Source organism: Elephas maximus, chromosome 3, assembly GCF_024166365.1.
Source record: "Elephas maximus indicus isolate mEleMax1 chromosome 3, mEleMax1 primary haplotype, whole genome shotgun sequence".
Classification (NCBI taxonomy): domain Eukaryota; kingdom Metazoa; phylum Chordata; class Mammalia; order Proboscidea; family Elephantidae; genus Elephas; species Elephas maximus.
In genome coordinates this window covers 13254738-13271900 of record NC_064821.1, presented here as the reverse complement: position 1 = coordinate 13271900, position 17163 = coordinate 13254738, and the positions used below count along the sequence as shown (strand labels likewise).

Sequence of the window (17163 nt, the reverse complement as noted above, 5' to 3'; positions counted from 1 at the left end):
CTCAGTGGCGACTCCCGGCAGTGCTCTGCGCACTGCGGCTTTGGGCAGCAACAGCGCACCGTGCGCTGCACCAGCCACATGGGCCAGCCATCGCGAGAGTGCACCGAGGCGCTGAGGCCGCCTGCCACACAGCAGTGTGAGACCAAGTGTGAGAGCGTGCCTGCTGGGGATGCCCCCGAAGGTACAGGGACAGAGGATGGGGGTGGGGGTACCAGGATGGGCCCTGTCCAGAAGCAAGGAAACCACAGGAGGGCCTGGGGGGATTGACTAGTGACCCTATAACTTCTCAAGTTATCAAAATGTTTTTTCCTGTCTCTGCCAAGCCATTTGTCCCCCCCCATCCCCTCCCCATAAACATTTATTAAGTGCTACTGTGTGCCATATGAAGGAACCCTGGTGGTGCAGTAGTTAAGCGCTCAGCTGCTAACAGAAAGGTCAGTAGTTCAAACCCACCAGCGGCTCCACGAGGGAAAAGTGTGGCAGTCTGCTTCCATAAAGATGTACAGCCTTGGAAACCCTATGGGGTAGTTCTACTCTGTCATGTAGGGTTGCTTGCTGTGAGCTGTAATGGATTTGATGGCAGTGAGAGAATGTGCCATACAAGGTCCCTGGGTGACGCAGAAGATCACAGCCATGAAAACTCTACAGAGCAGTTCTACTCTGCACACATGGTGTCGCCATGAGTCGGAATCGACTTGATGGCAACAGGTTTTTGTTTTATTTATTTATTTATTTATTTATTTTTTTGGTACATGTTATGCCAAAACCCAACTCTTTCCGGATGATATAAGTACTATTATAAGCTCCCTTCGACAATTTAAGGAATCCCTGGGTGGTGCAAATGGTTAACGCACTTGGCTGCTAATCAAAAGGTTGGAGGTTTGAGTCTACCCAGAGGTGCCTCAGAAGAAAGGCCTGGCGCTCTTCTAAACAGTCAGCCATTGAAAACCCTGTGGAATACAGTTCTACTGTGACAACACATTGGGGTCACCATGAGTCAGAATCAATTTGAAGGCAACCGATTTTGATTTGACAGTCGAGGAAACCATGGCACAGAGGGGCAAATCGTGCACTAGGAAGCACTGTGCAGGCACGGAGGAGGGGCGCAAAGATCTGATTCCCCCCTTCTTCCACAACCAGAGTGCAAGGATGTGAACAAGGTCGCCTACTGCCCCCTGGTGCTGAAATTCCAGTTCTGCAGCCGAGCCTACTTTCGCCAGATGTGTTGCAAAACCTGCCAGGGCCGCTAGGGGGCGGGCGGCACCCAGAACCACAGCTGGGCGCCAGCTTGAGGGGGAGGGTGCCCAGGCCTGCCCTTGGCCGGCTGAGGGGGCAGAGCAGGCAGAAGCTGGGAGTGAAGGGTGGGGTGGAGCCTGAAGTTATTTATTGGGAACCCCTGCAGGGCCCTTGACTGGGGGATGGGGAGGGGCTGGCCACTTCCAGGGCCCCTCCTCAAACCCTCTCCCATTTCACATGGTAAGACCCCCTCCAAGGTGGGATGGGGGAACAACTGTTCTCCCCAAGACTCTTTTACCCACCCAACACTTTCCCCTTTTGATGGGAATATGTACTGTGAAGAGTCGGGTGGGGAAGGGGTCTACCGGTGCCCTGCCCCCCCAGCACTGCCCCTTCCCTTCTACTCTGAGCTGGGGTGAGGGGGCTTAGCACCACCTCCCTGACACCTTCCCCCTGACCAGACCAGCTGTAGGGGTGGCGAAGAGCTGGGAAGACCCATCCCAACGTCAGCCCTGCCTGTCCCTGGGGGACCCAGACAACCAGCTGCCCCCCATCATGGTGCTACAGGCCCTGCCCTGGGGCCCACAAACCCTCACCAGGAAGCCCCCCATCAATAAAGTTCTGTCTTGTGTAGATTTCTGCGTGGGGCTGAGTGTGTCCACGTGTCTGGGTCACATCCAGCAACATCCCCCAGCCCCTCACAGGGGGACCCCATACCAGAAGGGGGTATTTACTAACATACAAGAAAAAGGACAGCTTCTCACAGAGGCTCTCAAAGCCATCCAGTCAGGCTCTGGCCATCCTGGCCCACCACACTCCGGGACATTCGCAGCTCCAGTCACTCCAGGCTCGGTGAAGTTCCTCAATCTCACCCCTCTTCCCACCTCTGGGTCTTTGCTCCAGCCGCTTCCTCCGCCAGGAACACCCTTCCCTGCCCCTCCTCACCTGGTAACTCCAACTCACCCTGGAGGCTCAACGCCAATGTCACCTCGTACCAGAAGCCTGCCATGACCCCCAGCAAGGTGGAGTCCACCTTAGCCCCAAGCGGCATCGCTGAAGTTCCCTGCCAGAACCTTGGTCAGCTCAGCAACAGCCCGGAGATTCAGGGCGGGACAAGCTCCCATATGTGGCCACTAGGGGGCGCCTCGTCTCGACATCTTCTAGGCCGAACGCTGGTGCGCGGCCCCCAAGCCTGAACCTACCGCCTGTCCCTGCCAGGCTCTCCCAGGGCAGGGTTCTGCCTCAGCCACTCCTGGAACATGGCCTGGGGAGAGGACAACCTCCTGGGTGCCGGTCTCTTGAGGATCAGGATAGGGACCAACACTTAATAGAGCCCACCGTGGGCCATACCCGCTGTGCAATGAGAAATAGAGGTTCCGAGAGACCAGGACACCCAGGAAGTAGCAGAGCTGCGACTACCCCGCCTCCCCACCCCCCCGCCCCCCACCGCCCGCTGGACTACCCAATGAGCAGAGTGGGCACTGGCCTAATTGTGCCTTCCCACCAACCTGCAGTGCACAATTTCACGTGTCCCCCACCACGTCAAAGACGTGTTGAAACCTATGTGAAATTGCACACCATAGATTGGCAAGTAAATACAATTAAGCGTAATTTGCTCAATGCAGGCTGGTGCTTACTGGTTAATCTGCCCCTGTCTGCCCCCCACCCTAGACACACACACCTGCAAGGAAGCTCTGGAAGATGGAGTTTGCCAGGGATGTCCAGAGCAGGGAGTCCCTGGGTGGTACAAACCCTTAAGCACTGGAAAGGTTGGTGGTTCAAGTTCACCCAGAGGCATCTTGGAAGAAAGGCCTGGTGATCTGCTTCCAAAAGGTCACTTTGAAAACCTATGGAGTGCAGTTCTGCTCTGACATACAAGGGGTCGCTGTGAGTTGGGGTCAACTCCAAGGCGACTGGTTTGGTTTTCCCCCAGAACAAACTCATATCTGAAGTGATGCTCCCCCGACCCCCCCCCCCCCAGTTTTGAGGGTCCTCAGCAACCCAAGTGCTTCCCAGAACTGCCCTGAAAAGAGTTTCTGGTCCTGCAGCAAGCTGACCTGAGTGCTTCTTGCTGCAGCCCTGTCCACTGGCAATTGAAGAAGGGGCCTTCTGGGATCTGGCAGTGACTGTTATCAGTCTTCAGCCTCTCCCTTCAGGCCCAGAGCCCTAAACAGCCAGTTCCCCCAAGCCCCACCACCACTGCACCCCAGCTCTGTCCCCGCCTCCAGCTTCCCTCTTCCGCAGCCACAGCCCCTCCCGCCAAAGGAAGTGAGAGGGGGGCTGTTGTAAGAGGAACTAGGGCCCGGAGTTGGGTGAAGGAGCTGGAGTAGGGCCATGCCCCAGCCGCCCCCTACAGCCCCCTGAGCCTGCACCCCAGCCAGGACCTACTTGGGAGTCCTCCAGGGGCCCAGAAGCCAACCTCACCATGGTGAGTCCTTCGGGGGTGGGCCTTAGGAGTGCAGGGGTGGGGGGCACCGGGCCTAGAGACACCAACAGAAAGTGAGGCAGTGGGAGGGGCACAGCTGACCCTTGAGGGTCCCTTCACCCGTCAGTGCAGCTCAGGTGTCTCTGGCATCCCTCATGGAGCTCCCATCCAATGGTGGCTAGGATGCCAGAGCAGTGACAGGGACCAGGGACAGAGTAGTACCTGAAAGGGAGAAGAGTCCATGGTCCTGAAGTATCACAGCATCTGCAGGGATGAGGATATACCCCCTTCCGAGGCTCTAGGGGACCCAGTTACCAGCCTGATGTGGCCCCTCATCCTCTCCTGTGGCCATAGGCAAATCACTTCCCCTGTTGGGACCTTGGTTCCTGTGTCTGTCATATTTGGAAGTTGGTCAAGGGGTAGAAGATGCTCTCTGAGGCCTCTCAGTTGGAGCGTTCGGAGGGTCTGTGGGTTTGGCCACAGCAGGGAAGGGAAACTGCCAGATGGCGTGTGGGGTGGCGATGTCGTGACAGGATGGTGTGGCTGGAGCAGTCACAGAGGCAGGAGACAGGGAGACACAGCGTGTATGCACCGCCGCAGATCACTGTCCCCAGGAGGATGGCAGCGGTGACAACTGTAGCCAGGAGCGTCACTGCCTGGAGAGGTTGAGGTCTGATGGTGATGGTGATGGTGACAGTGTTGGGGAGACTGTCACAGTCATGGGTCCAGACCCAGCAGCATCTGTAATGCACACAGTGACAAAGAGTTTGGGCTGGCTGTAAGTCTGTCCCACAAGGCTCGGCAGGTCACTTCAGCTTTCATTTTGTGTCACCTTGTCAATGAGGACCAGAGCATGTGGCTGGGATAGTGACAGAGCTGGTGGTGACAACCAGGGCTGCCGGTGGTTACAGCAGGCAGCTGACTGGGGTGGAGATAGGGAGGTGGAGCAAGAGGTGGGGCGGTTGTGTTAGTTGAGAGAGAGAGAGACCAAAAAAAAAAAAACCGTTGCCAGGTTGATTCCAACTCATGGTGACCCTATGTGATACACAGTAAAACTGATCCATAGGGTTTTCTTGGCTATAATCTTTATGGAAGCAGACCAGCAGGTCTTTCTTCCAAGGCACTGCTAGGGAGGTTTGAACCTCCAACCTTCAGGAAGCCAATGATAAATTGAGCACCACTGGCCAAGGAGTCCTTGGGGTCCCTCAGGACCAAACCATCAGCTCTCTGGGCTCCAAGTTGGAGCCCAGCCAGAGAGGATCCAGAGATGAGATGGGCAGATTTGGATTAAAAGGACACAAGAAACGCTTTGCTGCTTGAGACAAGAGCGGCACCTCTTAAGGAAGCTAAGCGAAACGCTGAGTCAACAGTTTGCTTGGCAGATAGGGTCTGGAAGGGGAGGAACTCGTGAAAGCTGATGGTGAGCAGAATGCAGGGTGTCTGGGAGGCCACTACCCCTGTCTGGGGGTGCTGAAATCTTCCTCTGGGGGTGGGGACTGTCAGAGAGAATGTTGGGGTAGCCAACAAAATGTTCATGAAGTCCTTCATGGAGCGTATAATATGCACTCAATACACAATACTCAATAGCACTTTGGATGGGAGTGGTGAAAAGTCCTTGGGTGGTGCAAATAGTTTTCCTCTGACTACTAACTAAAGCTTGGCAGTTCAAACCCACCCAGTGGGGCACCGCAGAAGAAAGGCCTGGCAATCTGCTTCCATCAAGATTACAGCCAGTTCCCTGCCAAAGACTGGAGAAACCCTGAGAGTATAGACCCTGAACACCCTCTCAGCTGAGTAATGAGGTCACTCCTAAGGTTCACCCTTCAGCCAAAGGCCGAACCGTCCCATGGAACAAAACAAGACTAAAGGGGCACACCAGCCCTGGGGCAGGGACTGGAAGGCAGAAGGGAACAGGAAAGCTGGTAATAAGGAACCCAGGGTTGAGAACGGAGAGTGTTGACATGTCGTGGGGTTGTTAACCAATGTCATAGAACAATGTGAGTACTAACTGTTGGATGAGAAACTAGTTTGTTCTGTAAACCTTCATCTAAAGTTCAATAACAAAAAAGTTCCTCAAAAAAAAAAAAAAAAAGATTACAGCCAGTTCTATTCTGTAACACATGGGGCTGCCACGAGTCAAAATTGACTCAATGGCAGTGGGTTTGGTTATTTTGGTTATTGGTGGCTCAGTGGGAGAATTCTCACCTTCCACATGGGTGGCCCAGGTTCAATTCCCAGCCAAGGCAGCTCAAGTGAAGCCACCACCCATCTGTCAGTGGAGGCTTGCCTGTTGCTAGGATGCTGAACAGGTTTCATTGGAGCTTCCAGACTAAGACGGACTAGGAAGAAAGGCCTGGCCATCGACTTCCAAAACTTGCCAATGAAAATCCTGTGGAACACAACAGTCTGATCAAATCATGGGCATGATGCAGGACCCAGCATCATTTCGTTCCGTTGCGCATGGGGTCACCATGAGTTGGGGCCTGACTCCATGGCAGCTAACGTTGGTGGTGGTGGTTACTGTCGATGGTTGTTGGTTATTACGCGTTGCTGCTGGTGGTCGTGATGGGTGATGATGGTGGTGGTGATGGTAGGGAAGACACCGGTAGTTGTTTCAGTTTGATGGTGGCTGGTGGGCTTCTCTGCAGCTTCTGTTTGACCTTGGTGGGAAGAAGTGGTGGAGACAGCAGTTGGCTGTCGGTGGTGGTGGTGCCGTGATGGTGATGGTGGCTGTTTTTCAGGCTCAGACATAAAGCAGGAAGGCTGTGGGGTGGCCGCATGGTCCGGGGTGGACAGAAGAGGCTGGGAATCAAGAGAGATTTTAGAGGAAGAATTAATAAGATCTGCAATTGATTGGAAGTGGAGGGCAAGGGAGGGCACAGAGTGGGGGGCAGGCAGGTTTCTGAGTTGAGGGCTGGGGCCTCTTCCCAGAGGTTCTTCCTCATTGACCGGGGAGAGGCGAGGCCGCAGGATCCGGCCTAGGTTCCACCTCTGTATGGGTATGTTTGGGGACCAAGTGATCAACCCCCAGCAGCCCCCAGCAGTTACACCAAGGGCCCAGCTCCACAAAGACAAGGGTCCCCACATGTTGGGTCATGGGTTTCTGCTAGGCAGAAAGGAAACTGAGGCCCATGCCCCCTCCCCCACCGTGGGGGAAGACCCTAGGAGTCTTTGGAGGTGAGGATGTGGTTTGCACAGTGCAGGGATATGGGGCACAGCCCCAGAGCCCCACTGCACTGGGGCAGGGCAGAACCACAGCCCTAGGGTGCCTCCAGGGGGTGAGGGCGGGGCCGGGTCAGGAGCTGGGCAGCATCTGTAGCCCCAGCATCACCACACCTCCTCCTCCTCCAACCACAGCATACCACAGCACACGGGGCCCGCGGGAAGGAAGTGGCCGTTCTGCTGCTCTCTCCCGTCTCCCCAGCAGGAATGGGGAGGCCAGAGCAGTTGGGGCAAATTGCAAAAGCACCCCTTCCTCCAGCCTCTGGGCGCTGTGCCCGCAGGACCGGTGAGCTTACTTACGGCTGCTGCTGCTGCTGCTGCTGGCAGTGATGGGGAGGAGAGCTGACATTGACACTTGGCATTACCACGCTGAGTCTTCACAGCAGCCCCACGAGGTCCCTGGCCCTCCAAAAAAAAAAAAAAAAAAATTGCCGTCAAGTTGATCTGACTCATGGCAACCCCGTGTATGCAGAGCAGAATTGCTCCATAGGGTTTTCAAAGCTGTGACCTTTCAGAGGCAGATTGCCAGGCCTTTCTTCTGAGGTGTTGCTGAGTAGATTCGAACTGCCCGGCTTTCAGTTAGCAGCTAAGCACCTTAGCCATTTGTAGTACCCAGGGACTCCTCCCTAGCCTTCTGTATTCCCATTTTTCAGATGAGGAAACTGAAGCAGGGCAGTTTGGGGCATTGCCACACAGCCTGAAAGTGGCAGAGGGTTTGGACTCAGTGACTGCAGAGGTCACAATGCTAACTGCCACCCTGACCACTACCTCCCCCTCTTCCTACAAGGTTAGAGGCTGACCCCTAAACGTCCCAGGTTGCCCAACCCTGCTGCTGCCGTCAAGGCCCTAAGTGACCCCTAACCACCCCTCCAGCCACATTTAGACTCTCCATTCCAAGGAACCCAGAATCCTGGCTCCCCACACCCACCCGAGGCCTTCCTGGCCTAGGACTCCTGCCTGGGAACTTCAAGTTCCAAGGCCCACCTCCTGCAGGAAGCCCTCTGTGATTCCCTTACCTCTTCTTAGCGCCCTCTGGCATGGACCCAGCTCTCAAGGTGCACTGAACTCCCCAAGAGCAGGGTCTAGACCTGGTCCACGTCTTTACCTCTCCCCCCCCACCCCCATGCAGTCAGGGCTTAGGAAGTGCCCTTGGTGCCAGGGAAGCCCCTGCCCCGGCCCTCCACCTTGGGGTGGGGGAACTCTCTGAAGAGCTGAAGGAAGAAGCTACCTCCTTCCTCCTACCCCAGCCACCTCGAGCCCCTGACTGTCTTTCACAAGAGCCCCAGCAGGTTGAGTCACACTCAGCTTGCGGTCAACTGTGGCCACAGCCTCTTCATTCCACTCCCAACCCCAAGAAACAGACTTAGGAACAAATGGTTTCAATTTGACCCGTGTAGACTTGGGGCCACAGAGGGATGCCTGTGAGACAGGGCGGGGGGTGTCTCATCCCAATGTACTTCATTCATTCACTCAACAAGTATACATAGATCCGAACCCTGTATCACACTCTGATCACTTCATTTAAACTCCCTCAGGGTCCTCAGCTACCATTTCCTGAGTTACCTTGGTTCCCCCTTTCCCTGATCAGCTCATTTAATATTCTCAATGACCCACGTTGTTGTTGTTGTTAGTTGCCATCGAGTCAGCCCCCAACTCATAACAACCCCTTGCACGATGGGGCAAAACACTGCCTGGTCCTGCACCATCCCCATGACCGGCTATGGATCAGATCTCTGTGATGCATAGGTTTTTCTCTGGCTGATTTTCGGAAGTCACCCGCCAGGCCTTTCTTCCTAGTCTCTCTTAGTCTGGAAGCTCCACTAACACCAGAACCACATGCAAGCCTCCACTGACAGACGGGTGATGGCGGCGTTTGAACAGCATTAGCTGGGAATTGAACCTAGGTCTTCTGCATGAAAGTGGAGAGTTCTACCACTGAGCCACCACTGCCTCATGGAGTAGGTCCATTAATGAATACGTTTTATGGGTGGAGATACTGAGGCTTGGAGAGGAAAAGTAGCTTCCCCACAGTCACACAGTTGGTCAGCTGTCATACTCAAAATTCTTGACTGTCTGTCTTAGTCATCTAGTGCTGCTATAACAGAAGTACCACAAGTGGATGGCTTTAACAAAGAGAAATTTATTTTCTCACAGTCTAGTAAGCTACAAGTCCAAATTCAGTGCATTAACGCCAGGTGAAGGCTTTCTTCCTCTGTCAGCTCTGGAGGAAGGTCCTTCTTGTCAATCTTCCCCTGGACTAGGAGCTGCTCTGTGCAGGAACCCCAGGTCCAAGGGATGTGCTCCGCTCCCGGTGCTTCTTTCTTGATGGTACGAGGTCGCCAATTCTCTGTTTGCTTCCCTTTCCTTTTATCTCTTGTAAAATAAAAGGTGTGGCAGGCCACACCCCAGGGAAACTCCCTTTACATTGGATCAGGGATGTGACCTTAGTAAGGGTGTTATAATCCCACCCTAACCCTCTTTAACATAAAATTACAACCACAAAATGGAGGACAACCACACAATACTGGGAATCATGGCCCAGCCAAATTGATACACACATTCTTGGGGGGACGTAATTCAGTCTATGACACTGTCCTCCCACACACAGCACCCACTTGAGCGAAACTGTCTGACCCTCCACAGCAAACGCTTCAGAGCAATTTGACCAGATGGAGCTAGGAGTGGATCTGGGGGGCCCAGGGACCTGGGGCAGGATTGATAGGGAGGGAAGGAACAGGAGGAGGGACTGAGCCCTCAGGGCCAGGAGAGCCAGGTGGTGGGGACTCTGACCCCAGGGAAGGGAGGTGGCCTTGGGCTCCCCCTTGGACTAAGGCACGCAGGAACATGAGACAGGGCTGACCCCAAAGGAGAATCTCTAGATGGGACCAGTCCTGCTCTCGCCCAGTTGTGGAATGACCTGATGCCCCAACCCCAGCCACCTCTGGCCCAGATCAGGCTGGTCCTCCCTTCCTGCATGGCCATGCTCCCACTGTGTGACCTTGGGGAGGATACCTAACCGCTCTGTGCCATAGTTTCTGTAGTTTTTCCCTCTGTAAAATGGACCTACTAGTAACACCCTCGAAGTACAAATGGTTTGTGCTCTACTATTAAGGTTGGTGGTTGAGCCCATCCAACAATGCCACAGAAGAAAGGCCTGGCGATCTGCTTCCGTAGAGATTATAGCCAAGAAGTCTCTATGGAGCAGTTCTACTCTGTAACACATGGGGTCGCAGGAGCTGCAGTTGACTTGAAGGCAACAGCTTTGGTTGCCTTCAGTTTGTATTGAGATTAAATGAGGTGATTCACGTAAAATGCTTAGATGAGCACCTGGCACAGAATAAGTGCTAGTGAAGTGTTAGCTCCACCACCCATCTGTCTGTCTGTCATACTGTGGTGGCTTGCATGTTGCTGCGATGCTGGAAGCTATGCCACCAGTATTTCAAATACCCGCAGAGTCACCCATGGTAGACAGGTTTCAGCAGAGCTTCCAAACTAAGACAGACTAGGAAGAAAGGCCTGGCAATTGACTTCTGAAAATCAGCCAATGAAAATCCTATAGATCACAACAAATTGTCCAATATAATGCTGGAAGATGAGCCCCTAAGTTGGAAGGCTCTCAAAATACACAGTGGCCACAACAACGGACTCAAGCATTCCAACAATTGTGAAGATGGTGCAGGTCCAGGCAACGTTTTGTTCTATTGTATATGGGGATACCATGAATCGGAGCCAACTTGATGGCAACTAACAACAGGTGTTAGCTATAACTGTTGTTGTTATTAGTTACCATAGTTACAATCCAAGGCCATACCCCTCTAGCCTTTCAGAGAGAGAATCCACTTCCCGACGCCTCACCCACCTACACAGCTGTGCCACCTCCTCCTCACAGGCCAGGCTCGGGGCAGACCCTGTCCTGCCCCACCCGGCCCCTAAATGACACCCCTTCTCTCTTGAATCTCACTGTGTCTTTGACACTCTCTGGTCTCCTCATTGTGAAAAGAGGAAACATACCCTCCCCTGCCCCATCCTCCCCCAGCTGCTTTCCCTCTTCCCCTTTGCAGACAGGTTCTCCCAGAGTTGTCCTCACTCCTGTATGAGCCTCCTGGGGCTGCCGGAACAAAGTGCCACAAAGTAGGTGAATTCTAAGAACAGATATGTATCGTCTCACAGCTCCAGAGGCTGGGCATCCAAGACCAGGGTGTCGGCCGTGTTGATTCTTCCTGAGGGCTCTGGGAGAATGTTCCATGCCCCTCTTCTCCCTTCTGGTGACAGCTGGTCATCCTTGGTTTGTAGGTGCATCCTCACAGGGCTGTCCTCCCTCCATGTCTCTCTATGTCTTCTCTTTTATAAGGACACCCACTACACAGACTCAACTCACTCCAGTATGACTTCATGTTAACTGACAGCATCTTCAAAGACCCTATTTCCAAACACGGTCACATTCACAGGTACCAGGAGTTGTGATCAGTGGCGTCACTAAGGCTGGTGTCACCCAACGCACTAACTAATGGTGTCACCGTCTCCCCCATGGACCTCCTCCCATGCCAGACCATACAGAATCCTTAGAAATGTTTATTATCAATTTTAATCATAGAAAAATATGTGAAGTAGTGGTAGATTGCTTAAATGTAATACTTCTTAGATGATATGAATACCAACAACAAAATTCTTCTCTAAAATCTTTCTACATTGAATGACAACTTTATTAATTACATCATTAGTAACTGAGCAGAAGCCTTTTTTTGATTTCTCTCCTTTTCATCTAATTATTACTTCATTCTCAAAAAGTTATTGATATAGAGTCACAAATACTAACTACCACAGTGTTGTAGCTAAGACACGAGGAAATCTGACAAAATCAGGTGCCGTAAAAACACCAGCTGCGATGAAAACAACAGCATGTGCTTGTAACATGTGCAGAGGAAACCACATGACCCAAAGCGTCATTGTAATTGGGCAATAATCACGGCTCTGACCGGAGCGCATTAGAAGGTTCAAAAAGTAAATTAGCATAGAGTTTTAGCCTTGTAGGTATATCGATACACTTAAACTGGGCTTATGAAAACTGCTTTTGTTGTTATAACTAACTACAGGGACATTTTTATAATAAATTTCTCCTGAAACACTGCACAAAAATTTTATAGACAGTCATTTGGTGTTACCTCCTTTGACAGTGTCACCCGGTGCAATCCACACCCTGTCCCCCGTCCACCATCCCCCTAGTGACGTCACCGGCTATGACTTCAACATATCTTTTGAGGGGACACAATTCAATCTGGTATACCCCCTACCTACTGTTATGTATCTACCTACCGTATGTATGTATCATTATGTATCTACCATTATGTATCTACTGCTACGTATCTATCTATAAGTATGTATCCACCATTACACTTCCTGCCTCCTATCTGATTGCTGACCCCAAGGTCACCAACACCCTCCCTGGGTCCCTCTTGGTCCCCAGTGAGCTCAGGCTCTCTTCAGCAGGTGGAAGGTGGCTCCTTGTTTTTCCACATCTGGGCCTCCCCTTGTCCTGGTTGTCTCCATCCTTCCAGGCCTTGTACACCATCTCCACTCTCCAAGCCCTGCATGCTAAGTGCCCCCACGACTTCATGTTTGCTCCGACCATCTCACCCTGTCCCAGGGTTCATGGTACCCTGATCCCAGCACCTGCTTCCTGTCACAAACATCTCGTAAGGCCCCCCTTTTTGATCCTGAAATGACATGCACTAATATTGGAAGACAATGATTCCCACCACTTCACAAAGAATGCGACATCCTGTAACGCACAGGAAAACATCACTTATAATAACACGTGTGCAAATATGAATGTGCTCAGGCCACTGGCCGAAAAACACCCAGGCAGCACCCAGGTGCTCACACCTGCCTACAGGTGTGTCAGTGCTGAGTGTGGTGTTGGCCACTGTCATACCACAAGCACTTCCAAAATGTGGCGCAAGTCTTAGTGACATCTGAACAAAACCGAAATCTCCCTCTATACATGGGAGCTGTATACCTGGAAAAATCAGTGGGTATCAATCATGTTTGATGACTAAGGGGCTCCTGACCCAAGCCATGGTCTTTGATCACCTCATATGCATGCGAAAGCTGGACAGTGAAAAAGGAAAACAGAATTGATGCATTCGAATTGTGGTATTAGCAAAGAATATTGAATATACGGTGGACTGCCAGAAGAACAAATGAATCAGTCTTGGAAGAAATACAACCAGAATGTTCCTTAGAAGCGAAGACGGCAAGACTTGGACTCACTTACTTTGGACATGTCATCAGGAAAGACCAATAGAAAAGGATGCTATGTTTGGTAAAGTGGAAGGTCACCGAAAATGAAGGAAACCCTCCATGAGATGGATTGACAACAATGGGCTCAAACATACCAATGATCATGAAGATGGCACAAGACCGGTCAACATTTCATTGTTTTATACATAAAGTTGCCATGAGTTGGAACCAACTGGAAGACAACTAACAACAATCAACTGTGCAAAAAATTTTATTTTCTGCTTAATAAAACAGAAAAAGGTCCCAATGATTATAAATGGGTTTGTAACCTACATGAACATCTGATGTGTTGCACTGGGGGACTGCCAGACAGGATAATTTGTGTGTGAATTTGACACCCCTGGTCCCCCACCCACTACATGCCGTTCATGACCCCATCACTATGACAACCAAAAATGCTCCCACAATTCTGTCCCTGGGGGAGCAGTACCCCCTACTGAGAACCACTGGGTTATGTCACCTCACCTTCTCCCGCTCCAAGCTCTGATCCCCACACCTGTGCTCCAGCCCAGCCCTCTCTGGCCTCCTGAGGGCCTCCCCAGAATGTTCCCCAGGACCACAGATCCAAAGTGTCCCCAACTGAGCTCATCACCTACCCCTCAACCTACTCCTCCTGCCAGTCACCATCTTGTGACCCCAGTCACCACCACCCTCCTCGTCCTCACCCGACCTTTGAACCCAAACCATGTCCTGATCTCTTTACCTCCTCCTTCCCCCTCCCACCCACTCCTCTCTTTACCTGTCTTCCAAACAACTACAGCTGCCTCCCCCTTCAGCTTCCCAGCCTCCCTCTCTACCACCAAGATGTCCAGAACGATCGTTGGAGAGAACAGGAGTCAGCCATATTCCCCTGCTCTAGGCTCATGTTGCCGTTAGTTGCCACGGAGTTGGTTCCAACTTGTGGCAACCTTATATTGTTGTGTTCCGACTCACATGACTCTATGTACAACAGAACAAAACACTGCCTGGTCCTGTGCCATGCTCACAATCATTGTTATGCTTGAGCCCATTGTTGCAGCCACTGTGTCAATCCATCTCGTTGAGGGTCTTCCTCTTTTTTTGCTGGCCCTCTACTTTACCAAGCCTGAAGTCCTGCTCCAGGGACTGATCCCTCCTGATAACATGTCCAAAGTACATGAGACAAAGTCTCACCATCCTTGCTTCTCAGGAGCATTCTGGTTGTACTTCTTCCAAGACATATTTATTCGTTCTTTTGGCAGTCCATGGCATATTCAATATTCCTCGCCAACATCACAATTCAAAGGTGTCAGTCAATTCTTCTCCAGTCTTCCTTACTCACTGTCCAGCTTATGTACAACAGAACAAAACACTGCCCGGTCCTGTGCCACCTTCGTGATCATCGGTGTTATGGATTGAGCTGTGTCCCCCAGATACATGTGTTAGAATCCTAACCCCTGTACCTGTAGAAAGCAGCCGTGGTGGTTCAATGGTTAAGCGCTCAGCTGCTGACTGAAAGGCTGGCATTTCGAACTCATCCAGCGGCTCTGCTGGAGGAAAGACCCGGTGATCCGCTCCCGTAAAGATGCCAAAAACCAAACCCTTTGCCACTGATTCGATTCCGACTCTTAGCGACCCCGTAGGCCAGAGTAGAATGCCCATAGGGTTTCCAAGGCTGCCATCTTTACAGAAGTAGACTGCCACATCTTTCTCCCACAGAACATCTGGTGGGTTTGAACCTCAGACCTTTCGGTTAGCAGCCGAGCACTTAACCACTGTGCAACCAGGGCTCCTTGTGTAAAGACTACAGCTAGAAAACCCTATGGGGCAGTTCCACTCTGTCACAAGGGGTCGCTATGAGTAGAAATTAACTCCAACGCACCGAACAACAAAGCTGTAGATATAATCCCATTTGGGAATAGAGTTTTCTTTGTTACATTATGAGGCCATAGCAGTATAGGGTGTGTCTTAAACCTAATGACTTTGGAGATATAAAAAGAGTAGATCAGACACAGAGAGAAGAGAGCACACGTGGGAGAAAGATAGGTGCCATGTGGAGATCGCCAGGGAACCAAAGAACGCCAGGGCTGCAGAAGTTGAGACAAGGACCTTCCTCCAGAGCTGACAGAGTCTTCCCCTAGAGTGGTGCCCTGAATTCAGACTCCTAGACTCTTGAACTGTGAGAAAATTAATTTCCAGTCTTTAAAACCACACGCGTGTGGTTTTTCTATTACAGCAGCGCTAGATAACTAAGACAGTTGGCATGCTTGAGTCCATTGTTTTGGCTATGGTGTCAATCCACCTCACGGAGGGCCTCCCTCGCTTTCATTGACCCTCCACCTTACCAAACACGATGTCCTTTTCTAACGATTGGTCTTTCCTGATGACGTGTCCAAAGTAAGCAAGCCGAGGTCTTGTCATCCTCACTTAGTTCTTCTAAGACTGACTTGTTCGTTCTTTTGGCAGTCTAAGCTCATAGGCTGTATGATCAAGTCCAGATTCCTTTGCTTTGCATTCAAAGCTCTTCAGGACCTGGCCCTGGCTGACCTCATCTTCATTCGTTTGTTCACTCCCTCATCCATTCAACAAATGATCCCTGACACCTACTTCACCAGACCCTACCTGAGCCTCTGGCCTAAGGAGCTCAAGACCAGAAATGAGGCTGATGAGAACCTACTGTAGGAGTCCTCGGGCAGCTGTAACAAAAAAAAAAGCACCACAAAATAACTTTCTCATCATTAAAGCCACCCCCTTGTGGTATTTCTGCCACAGTAGCACAAGAAAACTAAGACTGGCTGCTTCTTCCATTCGACAGATGAGGCCATTGAGGCTCAAGGAAGTGTTAGGGTAACAGCTCCAGGGTGTCCAGGCAGGATTTGAACCCAGGTCTGTCCCACGACAAAGGCTGAGCTCATTTAATGTCTGCGGGCATTCTTCAGAGAACTTCTTTCTGGCTGTGAGCATGCTCTTTCTAAATCCAGAATCTGACCTTGTACCACCCCTGCTGAAGAACTTTCCATGGCTCCCCTGTGGTCCCAGGAGAACTGGCTCCTCAGCCAGTCCCCCTGGCTCTCTGTGACTGGCCCCAGCCATCTGGGCCCCGCCTGTGTCACCTCTGCCCAGAGCACCCACCTTCCTGCCCTTGGGTAATCCTGGCAAATACCAATCATCTTTGAAGGCTTGACTTCAGTTCCCAGCATCCTTAGCTCTTGGGGTTTTCCTCTGATGCTGGGTTTCCTTCTTTGCCCTTATCCCTTGTCCACTGGACAGACCCTTCTCCTGGGGCTCAGAAAAGACTCAGCCCAGTCCCTGCCTCCCAGGAAGGAGTTCCTGGTCTGGGAGTAGACGGGTGTCTTAGTCAGGGTTCTCTAGAGAAACAGAACCAGTTTTAAAATACATATGTTTAGAAAGAGAGAGAGAAGGTCCCTGAGTTGTGCAACTGGTTTACACTTGAATACCAACCTAAAGGTTGGCAGTTTGAACCCACCCAGCAGCACCACAGAAGAAAGACCTGGCAATCTGCTCTTGTAAAGACTGAAGCCAAGAAAACCCTATGGAGCAGTTCTCCTCTGTAACATGTGGGGTCTCTATGAGTTGAAATTGACTTGACAACAACAGGAGAGAGAGAGAGATTTTAAAGAATTAGCTCACGCAATTGTTGGGGGCTGACACAGCCAAAATCTATAAATAGCTCAGGCTCGCTTCCCAAAATCCACAGATTAGGCAGCAGAAATTGTGAAGATTGGGAAAGTTCTGGCAAAATGTCTATTTATAGTCTGGAGGCAGAACACACCCAGTTTCTGGGAAAACTCCCTTTTTGCTCTTAAGGCCTTCAGCTGATTGGTTGAGGCCCACCCACATTATGAAGTGTGATCTGCTTTCCTTGAGGCCAACTGACTTAATCATGTGTAACTACTTCATAGGAGTCCCTGGGTGGCACAAACCTTTAAGTGCTCAGCTACTAACTGGGGGTTAGAATTCACCCAGAAACTCCTCTGAAGAAAGACCTGGTGATCTGCTTC

At 51.5% G+C, this 17163-nt stretch overlaps 2 protein-coding genes and 1 long non-coding RNA gene across 7 annotated transcripts in view; 2 read left to right on the top strand and 1 right to left on the bottom strand.

The window, feature by feature from the left end:
- The window catches only part of ADAMTS10 (ADAM metallopeptidase with thrombospondin type 1 motif 10), a 31368-nt gene extending 28747 nt beyond the window's left edge, over positions 1 to 2621 (top strand). For 2 of the 5 annotated variants that reach the window (XM_049876734.1, XM_049876733.1), the window contains 2 exons: positions 22 to 181; positions 1141 to 2621. In XM_049876734.1, the coding sequence (XP_049732691.1) occupies positions 22 to 181; positions 1141 to 1250 (270 nt within the window). In that variant the 3' untranslated portion in view covers positions 1251 to 2621. Of the gene's footprint in view, positions 1 to 21; positions 709 to 1140 lie in introns of all 5 variants that reach the window. The other 3 variants (XM_049876731.1, XM_049876732.1, XR_007516457.1) reach the window with 2 other exon arrangements.
- An 890-nt stretch (positions 2622 to 3511) lies between these two features.
- MYO1F (myosin IF) overlaps positions 3512 to 17163 on the top strand; it is a 52540-nt gene continuing 38888 nt past the window's right edge. The window contains exon 1 of the mRNA XM_049876737.1: positions 3512 to 3664. Within this exon, the coding sequence (XP_049732694.1) occupies positions 3662 to 3664 (3 nt within the window). The 5' untranslated portion in view covers positions 3512 to 3661. The remainder of the gene's footprint in view (positions 3665 to 17163) is intronic.
- Positions 3773 to 8125, bottom strand: LOC126072067 (uncharacterized). Its single transcript, XR_007516458.1, has 4 exons — positions 7900 to 8125; positions 7184 to 7288; positions 5867 to 6463; positions 3773 to 4402 (listed from the first exon to the last, which is right to left on the bottom strand). It is a non-coding gene; the product is annotated as an uncharacterized LOC126072067 (long non-coding RNA).